The 26,708-nt window shown below is 37.1% G+C and overlaps 1 protein-coding gene across 6 annotated transcripts in view; it reads left to right on the forward strand.

Moving 5' to 3' along the window:
• OPHN1 (oligophrenin 1) overlaps positions 1 to 26,708 on the forward strand; it is a 499,922-nt gene that overhangs the window by 315,740 nt on the left and 157,474 nt on the right. For all 6 annotated transcript variants that reach the window (XM_027608515.1, XM_027608517.1, XM_027608512.1 and 3 more), the window contains 3 exons: positions 85 to 118; positions 649 to 711; positions 2,203 to 2,277. In XM_027608515.1, coding sequence (XP_027464316.1) covers positions 85 to 118; positions 649 to 711; positions 2,203 to 2,277 — 172 coding nt within the window. The remainder of the gene's footprint in view (positions 1 to 84; positions 119 to 648; positions 712 to 2,202; positions 2,278 to 26,708) is intronic.

Below are 26,708 nucleotides of genomic sequence, written 5' to 3' on the forward strand. Positions count from 1 at the left end.
GGGGAAAGAGATTTAGTATTATTCGCCATACTTACCTATAGTGATTCCCAATAGCCATGGCTTTTTCTTTCTCTTCTTTTGTAGATCTACCACAGCCCCATAACAAAACAGGAAGAAAGTGAGTCAAATTTATGATCTATTGACATTACAAACTGCTAGCTGTCCTAATCACAGTTAATACTATCATCAATAATATGTAATATTGATGCAAGTGTGTTTATTGATTCCTCTGTGTAGAATAAAATTCAGACCTATTTTTTTAATATGTCTACTTATTGAAATAAGGAAGTCACTTTATCTTAGCTTATGGTGTGGGTAGTAATAGTAATATAGAGAATAGCATTATATCTTTCTTGTTCTAAACACATGATAGAAATTATGTGCATTTCCACCCTAACATTTCATGTTTGATGTTGCTCATGTCTAAAACAAACATAATACAATGGAATCACTAAAAGCATTTTGTGTTATAAGAGTAAAAGCTCTATTCTTCCCCTGAGGGGGGGGGAAGATCTTTCCATTTAAGGGTATTGGAGATGAAAAACCATACCCCTTATTCTCTCATTGCAGTCTCTTAGCATGATCAATAAATGTTTGGTAGGTAAAGCTTGTTATAGCAGGATCTAACTCTGTTTTCCTTTGAAACAGTGGAGCTGAATGAAGTGGGGTTCAAGTTTGTTAGGAAGTGCATCAATGTCATTGAGACTAAAGGTAAGACATGAACCAGAGTGTTGGCAGTGTTTGAATTCGGTCACTCTGAATTTATTCTGGGGCAATTTCTCTAAAGTCGCAATGATGTCATTTGTTGGTCAGGACTCATTTTAGCAATGAAGACTATTTATGAACCTTGAACACGAGACACAAATTTCTAAAATTCCAGCAAATTCCAAGCCAGTGGTATCCAAGCATATTGGGATAATTTGTGGTTCCCTGCTTTTAAAGAGAAAGAGCTTAATTAATCAAATGGTACAAAATTCTAAGTTATGCAAGATAATTATGTCCCAGATATCTGCTGTACAGCACAAAGCTGTAGTTAACAATACTGTATTGCAGACTTAAAAATGTTCTAAGATGGTAAATCTTGTGTTAAGAGTTCTTTTTTTTTTTAAAGATTTCATTTATTTATTCATGAGAGACAGAGAGAGAGAGAGAGAGAGAGAGAGAGAGAGAGAGAGAAGCAGAGGGAGAAGCATGCTCCCAAGGAGCAGGGAGCCTGATGTGGGACTCGATCCCAGGACCCTGGGATCATGACCTGAGCTGAAGGCAGACGCTTAACCATCTGAGCCACCCAGGCGCCTGTGTTAAGAGTTCTTATCACAAAAAAATAATAATGAATAAAGAGGGCCACAGAAAAGTTTTAGAGGTGATGGATGTGTTTCTGCATAGATTGTGGCGATGGTTTCCTTTATCTCCAAGCTCACCAAGTTGTATATATTAAATATGTACAGCCTCTTGTATTTCAAAAAAAAATAAAGAGAAAGAGCTTCAAACAGCTTATAAAGTATTCTAAAATACTACTGGGCACTCCTCAAATAGTGTTATGACAGTTCCATTGCAAATAAATAAAGAGTTCAATTTCTGCCACAATACATATCAGTTTAAAAATTGATGGGGTGCAAAGCTGAACTCAGACAAATATGGAATCAGTGTTTTCCCAGGTTGATTATACTCTCTAGTTTCTCTCTCAGAATATTTAGAATGTGGGCAGGTAGTATATGAGCCAAGCCTCTTTATTCTTTGAAATGTTGCTAGAATTTCTCTATATGCAAAATGGCCATTTGTTTCACATATGCCATATTCCATCCCTTTCTCCCTTTATATCACTGCTCACAAGCAACTCGGAGGTTGATATTTCCTCCTTTTTCAATTAAACCGTAGCTCCCTTTTTCAATTAAACCCTATTCTCAGCCACCTGCTGCTACCCACCTAAGCATATTTTTCTATTTACTATAGAGTATATTCTCTTCTGTTCACATTAATGAAGTCTTGGTATAATCCAAATGAAAGTATGGAGAGAATAATTTGGAGAGAGGCTTCAAAACTGTTCCCCTATTGCAGGGGAAGGCTGGAGAGCTTGCAGAGGGTAGGGAGACACTTTCCTGTTTGAACTGACACCAGGGTGTAAGTACCTACTTTCTCTACCCTGAGGAAAATGAAAGCTCTAGCTATGGAAACAAAACTGACCTCAATTTCTTTCCCTAGGGATCAAGACAGAGGGATTATACCGTACTGTGGGCAGCAACATTCAGGTTCAGAAGCTGCTGAATGCCTTTTTTGGTAACAATTTTAATTTCATAATTCTTATTGGAAATTGTGTATTAAAAATAAATGTGTCTATAAGAGAAAGGAGACATTGCTAAAAAAGGTTGTAGAATGTTTAAGAAATATTTTCAAAGGAAAAATGTACGCATATTTGCCTACCCAGGCTCAGAGACAATCTTGCCTTGAAACAACTAGCATCTCTCCTTCTCCACATCATATTGACACCTCAGAACCTTTGCAGTCTGGCTTCTTCCTCAGCCTCTCCACTGGAACTACTTTTGCCAGGCTTAGAAGGTATCTTCTGTGAAATCCAGTGAACAATTTTCAGACTCTGTCTTGCTTGATCTCCTTGTTGACTATTTCCTCCTTTTTGAAACTTTCTCCCTAATGTGACTTCTGTGACTCAACATCCTGTGACTTTTCTAAAATCTTGTATTAAACCTTTCAAGTGACTCTTGTCAGGTCCTTTTTCTTCTTCTCATCTTCTAAATCTTGGCTGGGTATTTTCCAGCATTCCATCTTTGCCACCCGTTGCTTCTTCTTCTACATGTATTCCTAATGAATAAATATTAACTTGGTTATGCATGACATTTTTTCCCCTTTTTACATGTCTACTGATTTTTAAAGTTTTTATTTAAATTCCACTTAGTTAACGTTCAGTGTGATAGTAGTTTCACATGTATAATATAGTGATTCAGCACTTCCATATAACACCAATTGCTCATCACAAATATAATCCTTAATCCCCATCACCTGTTTAACCTATCCCCTTACCCACCTCCCCTCTGATAACCATCACTTTGTTCACTGTAGTTGAATCTATTCTTGGTTTGCCTTTCTCTTTTTTTCCCCTATGCTCACTTGTTTGGTTTCTTAAATTACACAAATGAGTGAAATCATATGGTATTTGTCTTTCTCTAATTGACTTATTTGGCTTAGCATAATGCTCCCTAGCTCCATCCATGCTGTTACAAATGGCAAGATTTCATTCCTTTTGATGGCTGAGTAATATTCCATTGTGTATATATACCACATCTTCTTTATCCATTCAGCAGTCAAATGGACATTTGGGCTCTTTCCATATTTTGGCTTATATTCATAGTACTGCTATAAACATTGGGGTGCATTTATACTTTGAATTAGTATTTTTTTGGGCAGATACCCAGTAGCGCAATTGCTAGATCATAGGGTAGTTCTATTTTAAACTTTTTGAGGAACCTCCACATGGTTTTCCAGAGTGGTTGCACCACTTTGCATTCCCACCAACACTGCAAGAGGGTTCCCCTGTATCTACATCCTTGTCAATACCTGTTGTTTCTTGTGTTGTTAATTTTAGCCATTCCGACTAGTGTGAAGTGATTATCTCATTGTAGTTTTGATTTGTATTGCCCTGATGATGAGTGATGTTGAGCATCTTTTCATGTGTCTGTTGGCCATCTATTTGTCTTCTTTGGAAAAATTTCTATTCATGTCTTCTGCCCATTTTTTTTAACAATTATTTGTTTTTTGGGTGTTCAGTTTTATAAGATCTTTATAGATTTTGGATACTAACCCTTTATCAGATATGTCATTTGCAAATACCTCTTCCCATTCCATAGGCTGCCTGTTAGTTTCATTGATCATTTACTTTGCTGTGCAGAAGCTTTTTATTTTGGTGAAGTCCCAATAGTTTATTTTTGCTTTTATTTCCCTTGCCTCAGGAAACATATCTATTGAGAAGTTGCCACGGCTGATATAAAAGAGGTTACTGCCTGTGTTCTTCTCTAGGATTTTGATGGTTTCCTGTCTCACATTTAGGCCTTTACTCCATTTTTATTTTTGTGAATGGTATAAGAAAGCATTCCAGGTTCATTCTTTTTCATGTAGATTACCAGTTTTTGCAGTACCATTTGTTGAAGACACTGTCTTTTTTCCATTGATTTTCTTTCCTGCTTTATTGAAGATTAACTAACCATACAGTTGTGGGTACATTTCTAAGTTTTCTATTCTGTTCCATTGATCTATGTGTCCATTTTTGTACCAGTACCATACTGTCTTGATCCCTACAGTTTTGTAATATAACTTGAAGTCCAAAATTGTGATGACTTCAGCTTTGCTTTGTTTTTTTCAAGATTGCTTTGGCTATTCAGGGTCTTTGTGGTCCTATACAAATTTTAAGATTCTTAGTTCTAGCTGTGTGAAAAATGATGTTGGTAATTTGATAGGGGCTGCTTTGGGTACTATAGACATTTTCATAATATTTATTCTTCAAATCCATGAGCATGGGTCTTTTTCCATTTCTTTGTGTCATCTTCAGTTTCTTTCATCAGTGTTTTATAGTTTTCAGAGTACACATCATATACTTCTTCAGTTAGGTCTATTCCTAGGTATGTTATGCTTTTTGGTGCAATTGCAAATGGGATCAATTCCTTGATTTCTCTTCCTGCTGCTTCATTATTGGTGTATAGAAATATAACAGATTTCTGTACATTGTTTTTGTATCCTGCGACTTTACTGAATTCATTTATCATTTCTAGCAAGTTTTTGGTATAGTCTTTCAGGGTTTCTAAATATAGTATCATGTCATTGGCAGATAGTGAACATTTGACTTCTTCCTTGCCAATTTGGATGCCTTTTATTTTTTTCTTATTGTCTGATTGCTGTGGCTAAGACTTCTAGTACTATGTTATCAGTGGTGAGAGTGGGCATTCCTGTGTTGTTCCTCACTGTAGAAGAAAAGCTATCAGGTTTCCCCATTGAGGATGATAATAGCTGTGGGTTTTTCATATATGGCCTTTATTTTGCTTAGGTATTCCCTTTAATCCTACCTTTTTGAGGATTGTTATCATGAATGGATGTTGTACTTTGTCAAATACATTTTCTGCATCTATTGAAAGGATCATATGGTTCTTATCCTTTCTTTTATTAATGTGGTCTATCATGTTGATTGACTTGCAAATATTGAAGCACTCACAGCCCAGGAATAAATCCCACTTGATCATGCCAAATGGTTCTTTTCATGTACTGTTAAGGATTCAATTTGCTAGTATCTTGTTGAGAAATTTTACATCCATGTTCATCAAGGATATTTGCCTGTAGTTCTCTTTTTCAGTGGAGTCTTTATCTGCTTTTGGTATCAGGAAAATGCTGGCCTCAAGAATAAATTTGGAAGTTTTCCTTCCTTTTCTAGTTTTTGGAATAGTTTGAGAAGAATAAGTATTAACTCTTCTTTAAATGTTTGGTGGAATTCCCTTGTGAAGCCATCTGGCCCTGGACTTCTGTTTGTTGGGAGATTTTTGATTACTGACTCAATTTTTTAGTGGTTTTCAGTCTGTTCAAGTTTTCTATTTCTTCCTGTTTCAGTTCTGGTAATTTATATGTTTCTGGAAATTTATCCATTTCTTCAAGGTTGTCCACTTTGTTGGCATATATTTTTTTCATAATATTCTCTTATAATTGTCTTTCTGTGGTATTGGTTGTTATTTTTTCTTTCTCACTTTTGATTTTATTTATTTGGGTGATTTCTCTTTTCTTTTTAATAAGCCTGGCTAGGAGTTTATCATTTTTCTTTATTTTTTCAAAGAAACAGCTCCTGATTTCATTGTTCTGTTCTATTGGTTTCTTTTGCCTCTATATCATTTCTTCTGCTTAATCTTTTTATTTCTCTTCTTCTGCTGGTTTTAGGCTTCATTTATTGCTCTTTTTCTAACTCCTTTAGGTGTAAGGTTAGGTTGTATATTTGAGATTTTTCTTGCTTCTTGAAGTAGGCCTAATGTATTGGTATATACTTCCCTCTTAAGAGTATGTCTAGCAATTTTGATTAGATTCTGAAAATCGTGGATATTGCATGTCTTGATTTTGCTGACTTCTATTAAAGAGTATTGAAATTAGTTTTTCAGGTAGTTATTTGTAGATCAACTTCGTCCATTTCAGGGTTCCTTTTAAGCTTGTTAGGACAAATATAAGGTATCTTTTACTGGCCAGGTTAGTCCTACTACTAAAGTCTGCCTTCTTTTTTCTCTTCATTCTTATTGGTTGGAACTTAAACATCTCCCAGCTCTGCATCACTTCTTGGAATTGTTCAGCTTAAAATTCCCTGATACTTCATTGGCCAACCTCATAGACTTTTTTTTTTAAAGATTATTTATTTATTTTTAATTTATTTTAGAGAGAGAGAGCACAGGCTGGGGGAGCCACAGAGGGGGAGGCAGAGGGAGAGGGAAAGAAACTCAAACAGACTCCGTACTGAGTGGAGAGCCCAATGTGGGGCTCGATCCCACGACCCTGAGATCGTGACCTGAGCCAAAATGAAGAGTCAGATGCTCACCTGACTGAGCCACCCCGGTGCCCCTAGCTCATACATTTTTATCTTGGCCACTCATGGCTTAGTATTCAATGGACAGACTCAAGGAGACCCATAGAAATTTTTTTTTTAGTTCTTTCTCTATACAGCTCTCTCTTTTCTGGTACACTGCCCTGCAAATTCTAGCTGTCTCAGCCTCTCTGAACTCCAGTCTTTGTCTCTTCCACCTGAGGAAGACTTCCATGCTCAGCAAGACTTCCAAGCTCCCTATGCTACCATTCAGAATGTGCTGCTTTCAGGTAGCAAGTGGTGACAATGGTAGGACTTAGTTTGTTTCCCTTTTCTTCAGAGTCATTGCCAAAGAGCTCTTTCTTATATTTTGCCCAATTTTCTAATTGTTACAACAGGAGAGCAAGTCTAGTACCAGTTACTCCAACGTGGCCTGGAGTAGAAGTCCCTCTGTGGGGTTTTACTAGCACCTCTGTGCGGACAGCACCCAAAAATCTCTAGCCTAGACATCATCTCCTGAGTTCTAAATGCAGTGTATCTAGTTTCTCACTGGACCTGTGCTTCCCAAATCTATTTAGGTCATGGTACATTGTAATGATCATATCTGTATAGCATACTCTGTTATATGAAAAAAACTGATCATGGCAGAGGTATTAAGCTCCAAGGGCCAAAGGAATCGGAATTGGAATTGTCGCAGACTCTCTCTGTACATACATGTTTCACAGATACATATATTTGACATGTTCAGAACTAAACTTAATTGTTTTTATCTTTCTGCAAACCTGCTGTTCTTCGTTTTGTGAATGGTAGTAAACTATCTGATAATGGCAGTTTTCATAAAGCGTCAGAAAACAAATTGAATGTGGAGAGCTGTAGTTTGAATAAAGCACGTGTTTTTGGTCTTTTCTCTGATGCATAGCTTACCTTCCATAACCCTGTAGGCCTGACAACCTAACCCTGTTAGTATTTGAGGATGCTACAGCATGTAGTAATAGCAGGTATAGAGTTTTTGTATTATAGAGTACATCATTATTGCCTCAGCATTTGTTTGCATTTATCACTTTGCATTCTTGACTTAAAAAATCACATTGTCCTATTCCAGGCCATTTACATCACATTTTATAAGCTATAGGACACTTTTTTTATTTATGAAAGGGCTTAAAGCATGACCCAGAATACTTAATCTCTGAAAAATTATTGAAATCAGATTAGCTGTTTAGAATTCTCTGTCTAGTATCACTACATTCTTCTACCTAATATATAATAAGCTAAAACATGTGCCATGCTCAATATCCTACTGATTCTCTTACAGGCTTCAATAGGACTGAAATGGTTCCCTCAAATCATACATGGCAATACAATTTGATTCATATATCATAGAAAGTGGCAGGGTTGGCATATTGCATCTATTCAACATCAAGTTCCAAATATCATTACTTACATGAATATCTGAAAAGTAGACCAAGAATTTCTGGATATAAATATTTATACATATAATATAAAACAGTGTCAGTTTTACTTATTTATGCATAAAAGTGGTAAACTCTGATCCTTTCCCCAATTCTAATTCTAGATTTGGTGATCCTTATTCATTTAACAGATAATTTGAGTATCTAACTAAGGGTCAGGCATTTTGCTCAAGGATGTAGATTACAATGAACATATCACTTGCATTTCCTGCCTTTGTGGGGCCTACATTTTATAGGAAAGACTGTCTTTCTGCTAACTTGCAATTTATATTTGTATGGGGTGATCTCCTTTCTAAGCTTCTTGTATATTATGTCTTCTGGGGATGCTCACTGGGATCCTCAAAAGTATTCTTGCTTCTTTTCACCCTACCTGATCTATTTCCACACCATTAGGGGCCAGCTGCCTTGGCTCCATATAGCCTCATCATGATTTATCCTGGGAGGAAGAGTATTCCTCTCCTTTTGCTAGCACAGCATGTTTTTATCTCTTCTTTCCTTAAGTCTCATGCTCTATGTAAGTCAAAGGTACACTTCCAGCTATGTTTTTTAACTTAAACAACCCTCAGAGTACTTTCTTTATAGCATCTCCTATAACACATGACTGTGGGCTTTTGTTGTTGTTGTTGTTGTTGTTTACTAAAAGCTTCCATTCTTTGCCCAACTGAAAATCTGTCTTTTTGCCAAATAAAATATAACACAGACCACAAAGTCAATGGGAGGGGAAAACACATCCACAATCTAATTATTTTCATTCAGGCCATCATTGGGTTAGTCACATTCCTCCCCCAGCCAAGATTGTTGCATTATGCTCTGTGGTTTTTTTTTTTTTTATGTTCAGTTAGCCACTCTATAGTACATCGTTAGTTTTTGATGTAGTGTTCAATGATTCATTAGTTATGTATAACACCCAGTGCTTGTCACAGCATGTGCCCTCCTCAATACCCATTATGCTCTATTTTAACAGATTCTGCAAACTGAGGGGGTAACATCTTCACTCATGCTGAATCCATCATAAACTACTCTAATCACAGAGAAGCTAATCTGATTACCTCAGAAACAGCTTGGTACTGCATCTAAGTGTTCTGCTTCTCCACCCCTTATCAAGTCATAGTCATCTTATTAATGATAATACCTATTATAATAATTACATATATTTGTATTATAATCTTGATAATCATAACCATGCACATGATAATACCAATGTACCTAGCACATTGCAGGTTCCTTCAGTGGGACTCCAAAATCTTGTGCTCCAGAGAGTATTTCACAATGACTGAAACAGAGGGGTGAGATAGAGTAGGGAGACTGGATGTATTGACATGTGTCCTTTATGAAGTTGATTCTAGCTAGGAAGCCATACACAGAAAAGCATTATTCCCACAATACTATTACCTAATGCCAGAGGCCTGCTGAACTAAACAGAGGAGAAATGAACATAGTGAGTAAAGTAACATATAATTGGTAAAATGTTAATTATTTAGGTTTTAAAATTTCTCCTTTTATCTTTATGCTATTAAAAAATACATTTAATTTTCAGAAACTAAATGGAACACCTAATATAATCATATGTAGACAGTTAAATACAATAGAAATTATAGTGAATTTTTTTAACAAAAATCATACTTTGAGAGGAAATAAAGGTGGTGGAGAAATAGGGGACCCCATTCCAACCAGTCCCCTGAATTGACCTGGATACCTACCAGACCACTCTGAATACCCATGAAATCAGCCTGAGATGTAAGAAGATATATCTGGATCTCTACAAAAAGAATATTGCAGACGGTTGGTTTTGAGGTATGAAGCAGGGGGCTATGATTCTGTGGGCACATATCAGAAGATAAATGGAAGGGGGAGGGAGCCTTCAGGATCCTGCACCACCAGTGAGCGAAAGCCTCCCGTGCTGAGGTTGGGGCACAGACTCGCAGACAGGTAGCAATGGGGAAAGGACTTTAGGGCAGTCCCCCAGACTAAAACCAGAGTGGCGGGGCCATGCATGCGACCTGGGGGTGGCTGGTGATTTTAGAAGCACAAAGGGCAGAGATGTGCCCCGACCTGGAGGCAAGGACTGAGAGCACTGCTGAGAGGCCCACAACCCAGGACGCTGCAGTTTATAGCAGCACTGACAGAAACGGACATAGTGTGGCCTGGAGAGCTCACTGAAGAACAGACTGCGATCCCTCTGCTCTGAGGCAAGGTTTGGAAACAGTCTATTCTGCTCTGGCTTTCGGAAGAAACGTGGAAAGCCACCAGAGAACAAAAGCCCTCAAAAACCGGTTTTCACTGAGCCCATCCCCCCCACAGGGGTGCAGGGCAACACTGCCCAAACAGGTTTGCCTGAGTAACAGCGCAGCAGGCCCCTCCCCGAGAAGACAGGATGGGAGAACAAGAGGCTGATAAGTCCCTGTAAAACAGGTGCATCATGCTTGGGTTGTGGTAAATATTTTGGACTCTGTACATTCTCTCAATCAACCCTCAACAGAATGGCTAGGAGGAGGAACCCCCAAAGTAGGAAAGACTCAGAGACTGTGACTTCTGCCACAGATTTACAAATGGATACAGATATAACCAAGATGTCGGAAATGGAATTCAGGGTAGCAACTGTGAAGACGATAACTGGAATGGAGAAATTGATTAAGGGCAACATAGAGTCTCTAAAGGCAGAAATAAAAGCTGAATTGGCAAAACTTAAAAATGCTATCAATGAGAACCAATCTAATCTAGATACTCTTACAGCTAGGATAAATAAGGCAGAAGAATGAATTAATGATCTGGAAGACCAACTGATAGAAAAGAGGTAAAAAGAGGAGGCCTGGGATAAACAGTTCAAAATCCATGAAAACAGAATTAGAGAAGTAAGTGACGCCATGAAACATTCCAAGGTCAGAATTATTGGGATCCCTGAGGGGGTGGAGAAAGAGAGAGGACCAGAAGATATATTTGAGCATTTCGTAGCTGAGAACTTCCCTAATCTGGGGAATGAAACACACATTCCTGTCCTAGAGGCAGAGAGGACCCCTCCCAAGATCAAAGAAAACAGGCCAACACCCAGGCATGTAATAGTAAAACTTGCAAATCTTAGAACCAAGGAAACCATCTTAAGGGCAGTGAGGGGGAAGAGATTCCTTACGTACAGAGGGAGGAACATCAGAATAACGTCAGACCTATCCACAGAGAACTAGCAAGCCAGAAGGGGCTGGCAAGACATACTCAGGGTACTAAATGAGAAGAACATGCAGCCAAGAATACTTTATCTGGCAAGGCTATCATTTATAACGGATGGAGAGATGCAGAGCTTCCAAGACCTGGAGAAACTGAAAAAAATATGTGACCACTAAGTCGGCCCTGTAAGAAATATTAAGGGGGGTTCTATAAACGGAGAAAGACCCCAAGAGTGACATACAACAGAAATTTACAGATACAATCTATAGAAAAAAGGAGGACTTCACAGGCAACATGATGACAGTAAATTCATATCTTTCAATAATCACTCTCAACATGAATGGCCTAAATGCTCCCATAAAATGGCACAGGGTTGCAGACTGGATAAAAAGACAGGACCCATCCATATGTTGTCTACAAGAGACTCATTTTGAACCTAAAGATACATCGAGACTGAAAGTGAAAGGATGGAGATCCATCTTCCATGCCAGCGGACCTCAAAAGAAAGCTGGGGTAGCAGTTCTTATATCAGACAAATTAGATTTTAAACTAAAGACTGTAGTTTGAGACACAGGACACTATATCATTCCTAAAAGGTTTGTCCAACAAGAAGATCTAACAATTGTAAACATCTATGTGCCCAACATGGGAGCAGCCATCTACATAAGCCAACTGTTAACCAAAATAAAGTCATATTGATAACAGTACGTTAATTGTAGGAGACCTCAGTACTCCACTCTCAGCAATGGACAGATCATCTAAGCAGAAAATCAACAAAGAAACAAGAGCTTTGAAGGACACACTGGACCAGATGGACCTCATAGATATATACAGAACATCCCATCCTAAAACAACAGAATACTCATTCTTCTTGAGCGCACATGGAACTTTCTGCAGAATAGACCACATACTGGGTCACAAATCAGGTCTCAACCAATACCAAAAGATTGAGATTATTCCCTGCATATTCTCAGACCACAATGCTTTGAAACTGGAACTCAATCGCAAGAAAAAATTTGGCAGAAATTCAAACACTTGGAAGCTAAAGACCACTCTGCTCAAGAATGTTTGGGTCAACCAGGAAATCAAAGAAGAACTTAAACAATTCATGGAAACCAATGAGAACGAAAACACATCGGTCCAAAATCTATGGGATACTGCAGAGGCAGTCCTAAGTGGGAAATACATAGCCATCCAAGCTTTACTCAAAATAAATAGAAAAGTCCTGAATTCACCAACAACTTTACACCTTAATCAACTGGAGAAAAGGCAACAAACGATGCCTAAGCCACGCATTAGAAGAGAAATAATTAAGATTAGAGCAGAGATCAATGGATGAGAAACCAGCAACACAGTAGATCAAATCAGCAAAAGTAGAAGCTGGTTCTTTGAAAGAATTAATAAGATCGATAAACCACTGGCCATATTTATCCAAAAGAATAGAGAAAGGACCCAGATTAACAAAATTATAAATGAAAGGGAAGCGATCACGACTAACACCAAGAAAACAGAAACAATTATTAGAAATTATTATCAACAAGTATATACCAATAATGAGGCAACCTGGAAGAAATGGATGCCTTCCTGCAAACCTATAAACTGCCTAGACTGAAAGAGGAGGAAATTGACAACCTGAATAGGCCAATAACCAGTAACGAGATTGAAGCAGTGATCAAAAACCTCCCAACAAAACAAGAGTCCAGGACCTGATGGATTCCCTGGGGAATTCTACCAAACATTCAAAGAGGAAATAATACCTATTCTCCTGAAGCTGTTTCAAAAAACAGAAACAGAAGGAAAGGTTCCAGGCTCATTCTATCAGGCCAGCATTACCTTAATCCCCAAACCAGGCAAAGACCCCATCAAAAAGGAGAATTTCAAACCGATATTCTGATGAATATGGATTCCAAAATTCTCAACAAAATCCAAGCTAATAGCATCCAACAATACATTAAAAGGGCCATCCAACATTACCAAGTGGGATTTATTCACAGGATGCCAAGTTGGTTCAACATTCACAAATCAATCAATGTGATAGAACACATTAATAAGAGGAGAGAGAAGAATCGTACGGTCCTCTTAATTAATGCAGAAAAAGCATTTGATAAAATACAGCATCCTTTCTTGATTAAAACTTCAGAGTATAGGGGTAGAGGGAACATTCCTCAAGTTCATAAAACCCATCTATGATAAACCCATAGTGAATATCATCCTCACTGGGGAAAAGCTGAGAGCCGTTCCCTTAAGATCAGGAACAGGACAAGGATGCCCACTCTCATTACTATTGTGCAACATAGTACTAGAAGTCCTGGCAACAGCAATCAGACAACCAAAAGAAATAAAAGGTATTCAAATTGGCAAAGAAGAAGTGAAACTCTCTCTTTGCAGATGACATGATACTTTATGTGGAAAATCCAAAAGACCCCACCCCCAGATTACTAGAACTCATACAGCAATTCACTGATGTGGCAGGATACAAAATCAATACACAGAAATCAGTTGCTTTCTTATACACTAACAATGAAACCGTAGAAAGAGAAATTAGGGAATCAGTTTCATTTACAGTAGCATCAAAAACCACAAGATACCTTGGAATAAATATAATCAAAGAGGTAAAAGATCTATACTCTAGCAACTACAGAACACTCATGAAAGAAGTTGCAGAAGACGCAAGAAGATGGAGAAACATTCCATGATCATGGATCGGAAGAATAAACATTGTTAAATGTCTATGCTGCCCAGAGCAATCTATACCTTCAGTGCCTTCCCAATCGAAATTCCAATGGCATTTTTCAAAGTGCTGGAGCAAACAATCCTAAAATTTGTATGGAAGCAGAAAAGACCCCGAATTGCCCAGGAAATGTTGAAAAAGAAAAGCAACACTCGGGGCATCACATTGCCCGATTTCAAGCTATATTACAAAGCCATTATCACCAAGACAGCATGGTACTGGCAGATAACCAGACATATAGACCAGTGCAACAGAATAGAGAGCCCAGATATGGACCCTCAACTCTATGGTCTAATAATCTTTGACAAAGGAGGAAAAAATATGCAATGGAAAAAAGACAGTCTCTTTAATCAATCGTGCAGGGAAAATTGGACAGCTATACACAGAAGAATGAAACGACCATTCTCTAACACTGTACACAGAGATAAACTCAGAATGGATGAAAGACCTCAATGTGAGAGGAATCCATCAACATCCTAGAGGAGAATATAGGCAGTAATCTCTTCGACATCGGCGACATGGACTTCTTTCAAGATTACTAGGAATCTCCAAAAGCAAGTTAAACAAAAGGGAAAATGTACTTTTGGGACTTTATCAAGATAAAAAGCTTCTGCATAGCAAATGAAACAGTCATCAAAACAAAGAGGCAACCCACAGAATGGGAGAAGATATTTGCAAATGACACTATAGACAAAGGCTGATATCCACGATCTATAAAGAACTTCTCAAACTCAACACCCAAAAAAGAAATAATCAACTCAATGAATGGGAAGAAGATATGAACAGACACTTTTCAAGAGACGACCTACAATTGGCTAACAGACACATGAAAAAATGTTCATCGTCATTAGCCATCAGGGAAATTCAAATCAAAACAACATTGAGATACTACCTTACACCAGTTAGAATGTCAAAAATTGACAAGGGAAGAAACAAATGTTGGAGAGGTGGAGAAAAGGGAACCCTCTTACACTGTTGGTCGGAATGCACGTTGGTACAGCCACTTTGGAAAACAGTGTGGAGGTTCCTCAAAAAATTAAGAATAGAGCTACCCTATGACCCTGCAATTGCACTACTGGTTATTTACCCCAAAGACACAGATGTAGTTACAAGAAGGGCCATATGCCCCCCAATGTTTATAGCAGCAATGTTCGCAATAGCCAAAGTGTGGAAAGAGCCGAGATGCCCTTCAACAGAGGAATGGATAAAGATATCGTCCATATATACAGTGGAATATTACTCAGCCACAGAAAGGATGAATACCCAACTTTTACATCAACATGGATGGGACTGGAGGAGATATGCTAAGTGAAATAAGTCAAGCAGAGAAAGTCAATTATCATATGGTTTCACTTATTTGTGGATCATAAGGAATAGCATGGAGGACATAAGGAGAAGGAAGGGAAAATGAAGGTGGGGAAATCGGAAGGAGAGATGAACCATGAGAAACCATGGACTCCAAGAAACAAACTGAGGGTTTTAGAGGGGAGGGGAGAGGGGGGATGCGTTAGCCCGGTGATGGGTATTAAGGAGGGCATGTATTGCATGGAGCCCTGGGTGTTATATGAAAACAATGAATCATGGAACACTACATCAAAAACTAACGTTGTACTCTATGCTGACTAACATAACATAATAAAATAAAATAAAATTTAAAAAAATTTCATACTTAACTATTCAGCGTCTAAAGACTTATGTTTAGTATAAAACTCACATGTATCTAGACAAATAGATCATAAATATATATTGAAAAGAAGCATCTTCAAAGTATATGAGCTCTTTGAATTACAGAGACATAATACCCCTAGGATATTAAACAAAAGCGTATCACACTCTACTTTAGGAGCTGCATTACTTGAACTCTATGCATTTATCTGTAAAGCAACTCTGCAGGTTAATAACCTTTATTATACTCAAGTATAGTGGGGAGGTTTACCTTTCAATACATAGTCAAGGCATTTTTATTCCTAAGGTCAGGGTTTTGTGTGTGTGTGTGTGTGTGTGTGCGCGCGCACACGCGCATGTATTTAACAACTTATAGGTTCAGTACCTTAATCACAACTATTCTTAGTCACCGAAATAGGTACGTTGAATGTTCTCAGATCATGTGTACTTTGAACCAGTACCACTAAGAGGCTGGAATAATTTGTAAATAGTTATTTAATGTCCTTTTTTATATTCTTTATTTGCCTTCAGTTTTGAAGCTGGAAATAAAGTTTGTGCTATGAATATTTGTTTTTTCAATTGTTTTCTTAAAATCTGAATAATGGATATCAAAGTCATCTTCAGTTCCCAACCAACATACTGCCCTTTTCTAGCATTCTTGACAATGTGTGAAAAGTGGGAAAGAAATATTTGTGTCAGGTGTATCTTATCTTACAAAAAAGTTAAATTTTTGACATATCAATCTGGTAACCTCCTTACCCTACCTGCTACCTGCTACCTGCTGCTTGGTTTCTCATTTGGAGAGTCTATCCACTATCTCACCATGAATAAGGAACCAGGGAACTTTTTGCACTTATGTCCTATTGCTACTGTAATCAGTCAGTCTTATGGAGTTAAAATCAAGGTGTTGGTGGGGTTGCGTTCACTCTGGAGGCTCTAAAGGAAAATCTGTTCCTTTGCCTTTTGTAGCTTTTAGGAGCTGACTACTTTCCTTGTTTCCTATGTGCCAGGCACTGTATCAGGTGGTAGGTGTATAGCAGTGAATAGACAGACAAAAAACCCATTCCTCATGAAGCATAGAGTCTAGCAGCAGCCATATTGTTCATGGATATAGTCCTACATTTTCCTCCCAGAATAAACTCTGGAATATCCCCAATCCAGGGTTTTGTTGATCTCCACCTGACAGTACAGGCAATTGGAAAAGAGAAATCACAGTTACGTTTTGAAAAAACAGCCTGCTCCTTGAACCAAGGTCTTTCATACTATTTATATGAATTATGTAAGAAGAATTTATTATCTTTGGGATAGTGTAAAAGTATTATTTTTTTCTGATATGGAGTATATGCCTCATTTTCTCTGTCTAAACTCCACTGGTTCTCATTTTCCTCCTGGTCTTATTGCTTATCTTCTGCCTCCTCCTGTCTTGACTTATGAACCCCTTTCTACTTTCCTTAGACCAGTCTTACAGTTCACGCCATTTCATTTATTGATTGATTCAGTGTTTATTGAATGTCTACTATATGATAGACACTAGTGTTTATGGCTGCTCTTTACCTCTCTTTATCTTTTATTTTTCTCCTATGCTTCACATATCCCTTGCCTTCCATTCTGACATACTGTCAATTTATTTTCATAAAATGTCTCCCATTAGCTCACATTGGAGACCCTTTCAGATACAGGTAACCAGTCAATTCAATCAGAAATAAAAGACTAGTCTTCTCTAGATCAAATCTAGTTGTCATCTGGGAAAATTGCATTTACAGAATTCTCAGGTAGGTGGTACATACTCTAGCATTCCTCAGTCTATTTTTTTTCCCCACAAGATGCTTGCATCTCTAGGAATCTAATATCCAGCACAATGGCTGACATAAGAAGTATTTGTGGAATGAATGAGTGGTGTAATGATAATTCCAAAAGTCACAATACTTGGGACACAGTGCTGGCTACAGCAAAATCCAGCTATAGTTCCATATTCATTTATTTCTCATGTACTTTTAATAATGGTACAAGTAATTAATTGCCAGTTACATTTAACAGTCTTTCACATACTTTTTGAAATAAAAACTGACATTAGAAATCAGCAAAATTTGTAGAATAGAATGCTCAGCAAGTCCCATTGTAGTGTGAGTATACATTCTAAACTGATTTCACAGATTGATCAGTCTATACTTGCACTCACAATTTTACATTCCATGGTAGGTACATGTACTGCTAAAACATAAACTGAGGCGCATTAAAAATTTAAGAGCTAATTTGAGGATAAATCCATTTGAATTGGGCAGCATTCTGTCTAGCAGATAGAAAAGAGCTGAAAGGCTCTGTAGAAAATGAAAGACTTTTTTTTTCCTTTAAAAATTTTTATTGTCATAGAATATATAGAACATAAAATTGCCATTTTAGACATTTTTAAGTGTACAGTTTTGTGACATTAATTACATTCACAATGTTGTACAAACACCAGTATTTATTTCCAAAACTTTTTCATCATCCCAAACAGAAACTCTATAGCAATTAAGCAATAACTCCCCATGCCCCGCCTCCAACTTTTTTTTGTTATGTTAGGTTAGTCACCATACAGTACATCATTAGTTTTTGAGATGTAGTGTTCCAAGATTCATTATTTGCGTATAATACCCAGTGCTCATTATAGTACGTGCCCTCCTTAATACCCATCACTGGGCTAACCCGTCCCCCTCCCCCCTGAAACACTCAGATTGTTTCCCAGAGGCCATAGTCTCTCATGGTCCATCTCCCCTTCTGTTTTCCCCCGTTCAGGTTTTCCTTCCTTTCCCTAATGTCCTCCATGCTATTCCTTATGTTCCACATATGAGTGAAACCGTATCTATAAAGAACTTCTCAAACTTCAACACCCAAAAAACAAGTAAGTCAAAAAATGGGCAGAAGACATGCATAGACACTTTTCCAAAGAAGACATACAAATGATAAGAGACACATGAAAAAATGTTCAACATCATTAGCCGTCAGGGAACTTCAAATCAAAACCACATTGAGATACCACCTTAAACCAGTTAGAATGGCAAAAATTAATAAGGCAGGAAACAGCAAATGTTCGTGAGGATGTGGAGAAAGCGGAACCCTCTTACACTGTTGGTGGGAATGCAAGCTGGTACAGCCACTTTGGAAAGCAGTATGGAGGTTCCTCAAAAAGTTAAAAATAGAGCTACCCTATGATTCAGTAATTGCACTGCTGGATATTTACCTCAAAGATACAGATGTAGTAAAAAGAAGGGCACCTGCACCCCAATGTTCATAGCAGCAATGTCCACAATAGTCAAACTGTGGAAGGAGCCGAGATGCCCTTCAACAGAAGAGTGGATAAAGATGTGGTTCATATATACAGTGGAATATTACTCAGCCATCAGAAAGGATGAATACCCACCATTTGCAAAGACATGGATGGAACCGGAGGGGATTATGCTAAGTGAAATAAGTCAAGCAGAGAAAATGAAAGAGTTTTATAGGCAGATGGGAGCAGCAACAGGAAGTTATATTGGGAGGAAGGGTAGGTTGCTTATTACCAAGATTACTTTCCTTTAGGGAATGTCGGGTTTTTCAGACATCTAACTAGTGCTGATTAATTGATTTCTGATGGACTGGTTTAAAATTCCTTTTCTGGGAAAAACAAAATAATAATTAAGTCTCAGTTTGGGTAATGTGGGGGTTACCATAAGTGACTTCATTTTGGGCCTGTTGTCTCATTTTTTTAAGAAGTGCACCTCTTTTGAAAAGACTCTCAGCCTAATTGAAAGATGTGATCAAAATTTAAGGCACTAGTGCTACTTCCAGCTACTGCACTGGGGTGCTCACAGGTGTTTTTGTTTGTTTGTTTGTTTTCTTTTCTGATTCTGTGTGGTATTCATATGTCATGACATCGGATTCACACTCTTTAAGTTGGCCATTCTCTTTGCTCCTTTTCTGACATTCTAATCCCAGGGAGGTCATTTTCTTGATTATTAGCAGCTGTGAGCATGCTTAAATGAGATTTTGAGAGAACACAGTGTCCCACGGAGACTGCTATGATTATTATTTTTTTAAAGGTTTTTATTTATTTATTTGACAGAGACAAAATGAGAGAAGGAACACAAGCAAGGGGAGTGGGAGAGGGAGAAGCAGGCTTCCCGCTGAGCAGGGAGCCCGACGCGGGGCTCAATCCCAGGACCCTGGGATCATGACCTGAGCCAAAGACAGATGCTTAACCAGGCGCCCCAAGACTGCTATGATTATTATAAAGAAGATAATTCCACATGTGTGGAGTGTACTTTGGAGCCATGGTTCCCAATATCCAAACCAATCAGAATCAACGTCAAAGAAAGACCCCATTGAAGTTGCTTTCTTAATCCAAGTGAGTTGTTCAGTAATCTTATGTAGCTGAGTCTCAACTTTCCCAGAAGTGTCAGTCCAAGTGAGCATTTCATATTATCCATAGCACAAACACCTGCCTGCTCAGCTGAAAGATAATCAAGGGCTATCCAACTTCGTTCAGAAAGTCTAGGGATTTTTTGGGGCAGTTATTGCTTGAGTAGTAGATTCAGGTATAGTCACCAGAGTTAAGGAGCATTGTTTTCCTGTGTATTAACAGAGAGGAAAAGCAAGTAGTGAAAGGCAAAAGGAAAGGCTTCCTATTGGATATGAAAATCCTGATCTACAATCTTGGGAGAGCTCTGCACCTCAAGATGCCATCTACTTCTGGGGAGGAACCTCCCTAGTGAATAATAATTTTAGATCTCTAACTGGTGTACAGCTCCAAGAGTCTGAAGGAGCTTTTTTAAATTGGGAGCTGTGGACCTAAGGTTCAAGTTCTAGAAGTTTGACTCCTGTCTGGGTAGTGAGGGGGACCTGGTATAGTCCCTTTCAAGGAGGTTCAAGAGCACTCTTTATTCTTAATAATTCCTAATAAGAAGGGTGGGAGAAAATTGGAAATATTAGTTTGGAAAATTATAGCTTGTAGCCTGGATAACTGAGGGAAGTAGCAGAATTTAGAATCCACTCCAGTGTGGAGTTATATAACAAAATCTCAATGACAATAAATAGGACTAAAATTTGATATTTCAGAGTTGTGTTATAATTTTCTACAGAAACATTCATTTTTTTCTACAATCATGCTCATTTCTATCAAAGATAATCCCAGTGAGACTAATTTGTTTGCAAAATAAATCTAGTCCATTACAGTGGCCTGATTATGAGTGCAGCAAAAATAGTGATTGACCATACAGGCTCTTTTTAAATCTGCTTTGCTGTAACTTTTCCTATGTAATCTTAGAGTGGACTTTTAAAACCCTCTCCAGGCTAAAAAACCAAGCCAACGACTCCCCATCAGACTTCTGGAATACCTTTAGATTTGGATGAATTCCTCTCTTCATGAGGTCCCCAACATATTCTGAGGTCCCTAGGCCTGCCAGGAAGTGACCTCCTTTATTCACCTGGTTAGGCTGCTAAGAATCCTGTAAGCAAGGTACGAGGCTTGTTTTTCCAAGGGGCTTTATTAAGTCCATAAAGTCAACCTTAGTTCTTTAAAGATGTCTCTTCATATTTGATTCTATGCATATTCTCAAATACAACATTCCAGTCAAAGCATTGGTAACATAACCATTGTTTCCACTTGTGTCTAAGGAGAACAGATTCTTACTGAACTTATTCAAATAACTATATTGCCTTGAAATAAGAAAACTTAGTAAGTTTAAATTCTGGAGAAATCAGGTAAAGAGAAAAAGTAAATGGTTATGTTCTGGTTAATTAGTTATACTTTACAAAGTTACTATAGTTCATAGATAGCTTAGGAGAGAGAAGTTTCCTTAAATCTGGATAAAAGAAAACATTAAGGAACAAGCAATGTTTCAAAGAAAAAGTTTTGAAAAATATAATTATCTTCATTAGTTCATTCATCTTCATGTTGTTGTTCTGCTTGAATCCAGTTTTTCCATTAGTTCTGGACATTCTTGCTCAGTTCAGTTTTATAATGGTAACGTTATCAGAAACCTGTATTCTAAAGTAATTGTCAGATTCTTTTTGTGAATCTCTCCAAAGATGAAATGCTTTTGCAAAAGCAACAGAGTAAATAATAACTGTCTGTAAATGGCAATAGACTTACAAATGTCCATGGTTAAAGATCTGATGATAGTTCGCTATAATAGAATTGTCAACAAAATTTGGTTATTTCTGTGATACATAACATTTTATGGTAATTACTGGAATTATGACTGATGATATTATACCAAGGTGTATCAGATTTTTAGGAATTTCACATGATTTCTAGATCACTTATATCAATAATATACATCCATACAATATAACCTAAGAAAGTTTATCATCATTTACCTAACAATATTCCCCATGTAATTTAACATACCAAATAAGCCTAATTAGTTTAACATTTCTCTTTTACAAGCTGAGAGACAAATCCTTTGAGATTTTTCAAATACCTTCTGAGAAATCTCAGTTAGTTTGAGGTAGAAAAGATGTCATTTAGAATTTGATTTTGAGAAAGTGTCAAAGGTTTGAGCATTTGATTAAAAAGGATCAAATTTCATAATGAAATAATATTTTATATATTTAACCAAAGTGACAAAGAAGATGGTAAAGACAAACACATAAGGTTATATAGTTCTGAACAAACCTTAGCTCTCTTAATATTGAGAAGACTGGGTTTTCTTAATTATTAAAGACCTGATAAAGACAATGTGAAGCATAGTAAGTTATTTTGGTCAGACACAAAATCTTTGCTTTCCATGTAGATTATTAAAAGGCAAAGAAAAACCTTTCATAATTTCTTATCAAGAGCAGACCAATAATCCAGAAAAATTTTGTCCTTTTAGCATATGAAAGAAAATTTTTAGCTTTAGTTTTACATAAGTACAATTGATATGATAGCTTGTTTTTAGAACCCTTATTATTTCTAGTAGTTTTAATTACATATATTAATTAGAATTCTTAACCCTTAGGATCCTTAATTTCTAGTAAAAACCACGAAGTAAACAATAGTAGACTGGAAAATTTATAAGTACATTTCATAATTTTTAGAAGTATATTCTTCCTCATAGTGAATTTTCCAGAGTGGTGCAAAATATGTTTAATTATAGACTCAGATATCTGTTCCTCTATAAAAGGAAGCCAAAGGTAGATAAACCTATGTTTAATAATTAATGTTTCAGTGTTTTATCTTATTTGGAAATGATCTAGTATTCAATGAATATCCATCATTTAACTTTATCTCAGTATAACTTTAATGTTTTATCTTACCAAAAAGATTTAGGAAACTATTTTTAAATAGATACACCATAAAGTATAATTATTGTTAAAATTTTTATTTACTTTTAATGTTTTGAGTATACTTGATATACAATGTTACATTAGGTTCAGATGTACAACATAGTGATTCCACATCTCTATACATTATCCTGTGCTCACCATAAGTATAGCTACCATCTTTCACCATCTAACACTCTTACAATATCATTGAGTATATTCCCTATGTTGTGCCTTTTATTCCTATGACTTATTCATTCCATAGCTGGAAACCTGTTTATAAACATTTACTTACATCTGTTTAAACTTACTCATTCTTAACAATTATGTTTAAATTAGTCATGAAAATTTTATGAGATATTATATAGCTAACCATTATATTAAGTTCTCTTTCTTGCTGATAAATTCTGTAACAGAGATAACATGAGCTTATATGACTTTTAGTAAACCTAGATAGAATAAAAGTATATTTAATACTGATAACTTTAAAGACCTGCCTGTTTTAATTAAACCAACAAACAAATGAGCTTTTATTTACTGAAGATTATCCTAGTTCACATGAACTTGAAAAACATTTGGGTTGGTTTCTATACTTCTGAGGGTATACTTGATTTATATAAATTCTTATTTGTCTTTAAGCAATTAAATAGAGCTGTTTATAAATTAAGTTTGGCAATATCATCTGGAGGGTAGAAAAATATCACACATCTATAACATACATATATAGACATTCATAAACATACAAACATGAAAGGAGATCTTACGTCTTTCATTTTACCTTAGGGAAGAAGGCCTAAAAAATCCTTTCTATCAGGCTCTGAATAAAAACTTCCAATTTAGCCAACTTCTGAACATAGAGTTACCTTAAAAAAATCCTTTCAAGTATCTTGTCAGGATTCAACTGGGACAAATAATAAATATTCCTGGCAACCCTTTGGATGCAAGAGTTGTCCCGAAAGAGGGTACAGAAGATGCTACCCCCTAAGATCCAGAACCGAAAATAATAGCCAAAAGAAAGAAAGATGTAGGCAATTCCCCTGAGAGTAGGCAATAGTTGGTAGGACACTAGATGCAAATTGAATGTGTCCTGCATTTCTGTTCAGCCATAGCTAGCCCTAAATGGGGTACAGCCCACATTTCTGTCTGGCCAAATTTGGGAGACTACCCAACCTGACAGTTGCCAAACCAAGCTCTCAGGACACAAAACAAGACAAAGAAGAAGGCAGTGGCTGTCCACGGTAAGACCAACAACCCATGACAAAAGTATCTGAAAGCAAAGTCATGAATCACAGTTCAAAAATTTAATTCTTACAAAAGTTTAATTCTGCAAATCTGAATTTGATAAGGAAGGGACACTGTAAATGTTTACCTTTCTCTACCAGGCACTACAGATATCTGTGAGAGCTGACTTTGGTAAGAATTCTCACCATTTGCTGGCTTCTGCCCATTTTTCTGGGATCCCATCTGTAGGCTCCAGAGCAAATGGGTTGTCCCAGTGGGTATGATCATGGTCATCAGAGACCGTGGAGGAGGAAAAATAATTTTCCCTCTACATTTTATGGTGAGTGCTTGGCTGAAGACCATTTATCTCTAGAAGATCTCCAAAATTGATAAGTGTACTTAGGTTAAAAGTTCTCCATTGTAGCCATTGTAATTCAAGATGATTTTAGTAAGGTTAATGTGCTTTTTCATCCTTAAAATTTCATTCATCTGAGGCCTCACACTGGAGCTAGTCCAGCTTAAGTCAGTCTCAGTCTGACCCCACCCAGTCTGGTTTCTAAATCAGTCTCAGTCTGATGCTGGACCCAGTCTGGTTTCCACATCAGACTCAGTCCAGAAAAATACATGCTCAAATAAAGTCTGAAAACTCATAATGCAAAGGCTGCAGAGCTAGGATCCAAGAAGGACTTACTCACAACCTCCAGAGGCAGCAAGAAAGCAGCAGACTCAAGGGGCTCAACTGGTACCCTTGTGTGGTTGCTTGTTGTTCTTGGAGGCCTTTGGAAGTGGGTTTCTCCTTCAGATCCCATTTGTGACATCAGAACTGTTACAAGATAAAGTAAGGCATATTAAAAACTTTAAGTGTATTTGAGCAAAAATCAATTCGAATCAGACATCATCCAGTCTAGCAGATAGAAAGGAGTTCAGAGGAGCTGTACAAAATGAAAGACTTTTATGGGCAGAAGGGAGCAGGAACAAGGAAGTTATACTAGCAAAAAAGCATGTTGGTTATTGCAAGCTTACTTCCTTTATAAAGGATGGCAGTGGTTTATTAGGCAGATTACCTAACTAGTGCTGTAAGGGTAATTCCTGATTGTTTAAAAATTCCATTTTTCTTTTTATTATTATTATTTTAATTATTTTCTTGGGAGCCAAAACTGTAATTCGCACTTTGGTAACATGGACTTAGCATAAGTGACTCCATTCTGGGCCTGTTGTCTTATTTTTTTATAACTCAAAATTCTATAGAATACAGAGAAGAGAACTAATAAATCACGACTAAAAGCATGAAACCCACAAATAATGGACAAATTTAACAATAAGGATTTTTATTGTTCAGAATTAAAGTACAATAATAAATGTTTCACTCTTCTGTACTAACTCCATATCTTGAACACATTTTTTTTTGTTTTACCTATCACCTATCATGTTGTATTGAAATTATTTTTTGATGCATAGTTGTCCCGGGAGAATTTGTTTCTCAAAAAAGGAACCATTATATACATGACTGTACTTCATACCATTGCATAAAATTCCTACCATATATGGTTTTATAAAATACGGTTTCTGTGAATCTCTACAGATAGTACCACCAAGTTATCTAAACTGACAGGTAATTAATATTTGGAAATAATGGCCACCTGGGTGGCTCAGTCAGTTAAGCGTCTGCCTTCAGCTCAGGTCATGATCCCAGGGCCCTGGGATCAAGCCCCCCATCGGGCTACCTGCTCAGCAGGGAGCCTGCTTCTCCCTCTCTCTCTGCCTGCTGCTCCCCCTGCTTGAGCTCTCTCTCTCTCTCTCTGTCAAATAAATAAAATCTTTAAAAAATGTATTTGGAAAGAAATAGTAACTAACAAGTTAGTAATATTTTTACATGGGAAGCCAGAATTCTCAAAGATGCCTAAATCCCCATCAGAGGCTATCCCTCATTTAATCTATGTAGATTAGAATTTGCAAAGGGAAATAACAGCTTTTTTTCTCTGTTGAAGGGCATCTTTTATTTGTTTTTCGTATTGTCCTCATCTTTCCCTTACTGTTGTTCCTTTGCTGGCCAGATGATCACATCCAACCTTTCTATAGGCTGTTCTTACCTGGTTAGTTAGTTCAGTTTTGATTATTCTTCCCACTCAATTCATCTTTTTAATTTTTTTAGAGCATATTGTGGTCTCCCTCTAGTGGGGAACCTGTCATCTCAAAAAAGAAAAAAAAATTATGTACATTCTAAAGCCAAGCAGTCTGGCCATACTTCCATATTTGTCCACCTTGTGAATTTTTATTCACCTATTAGATTTCTGTTCTGTATCCACAAAAGCCAAACCGCATCTTACCCAAAACAGTTAATCACTTCCTTTTCTCTACTAGTTCTGTACTTTGTACAATTTCTATTATTGTGCATTTCCTACTGTGAAGTAATTACTTCTGGGCTTATCTGACCTGCTTCACTGTGTCTTAAGGCGAGAGACTACTTTTTAATCTTAGTTGAGCATCATGTATATATGCATATCAAGAATTTCTAGAATCTTAATTTAATGGAATATGACTGTGGGCCTTTGAAATCTTTCACTTCCATCTGGAGTTCCTGGAGATATCTGGAATTTGTGACAGACACTGTTACCACCAATTTCCTGAATATTTAGAAATGATATGT

Source organism: Zalophus californianus, chromosome X (assembly GCF_009762305.2).
Source record: "Zalophus californianus isolate mZalCal1 chromosome X, mZalCal1.pri.v2, whole genome shotgun sequence".
Lineage (NCBI taxonomy): Eukaryota > Metazoa > Chordata > Mammalia > Carnivora > Otariidae > Zalophus > Zalophus californianus.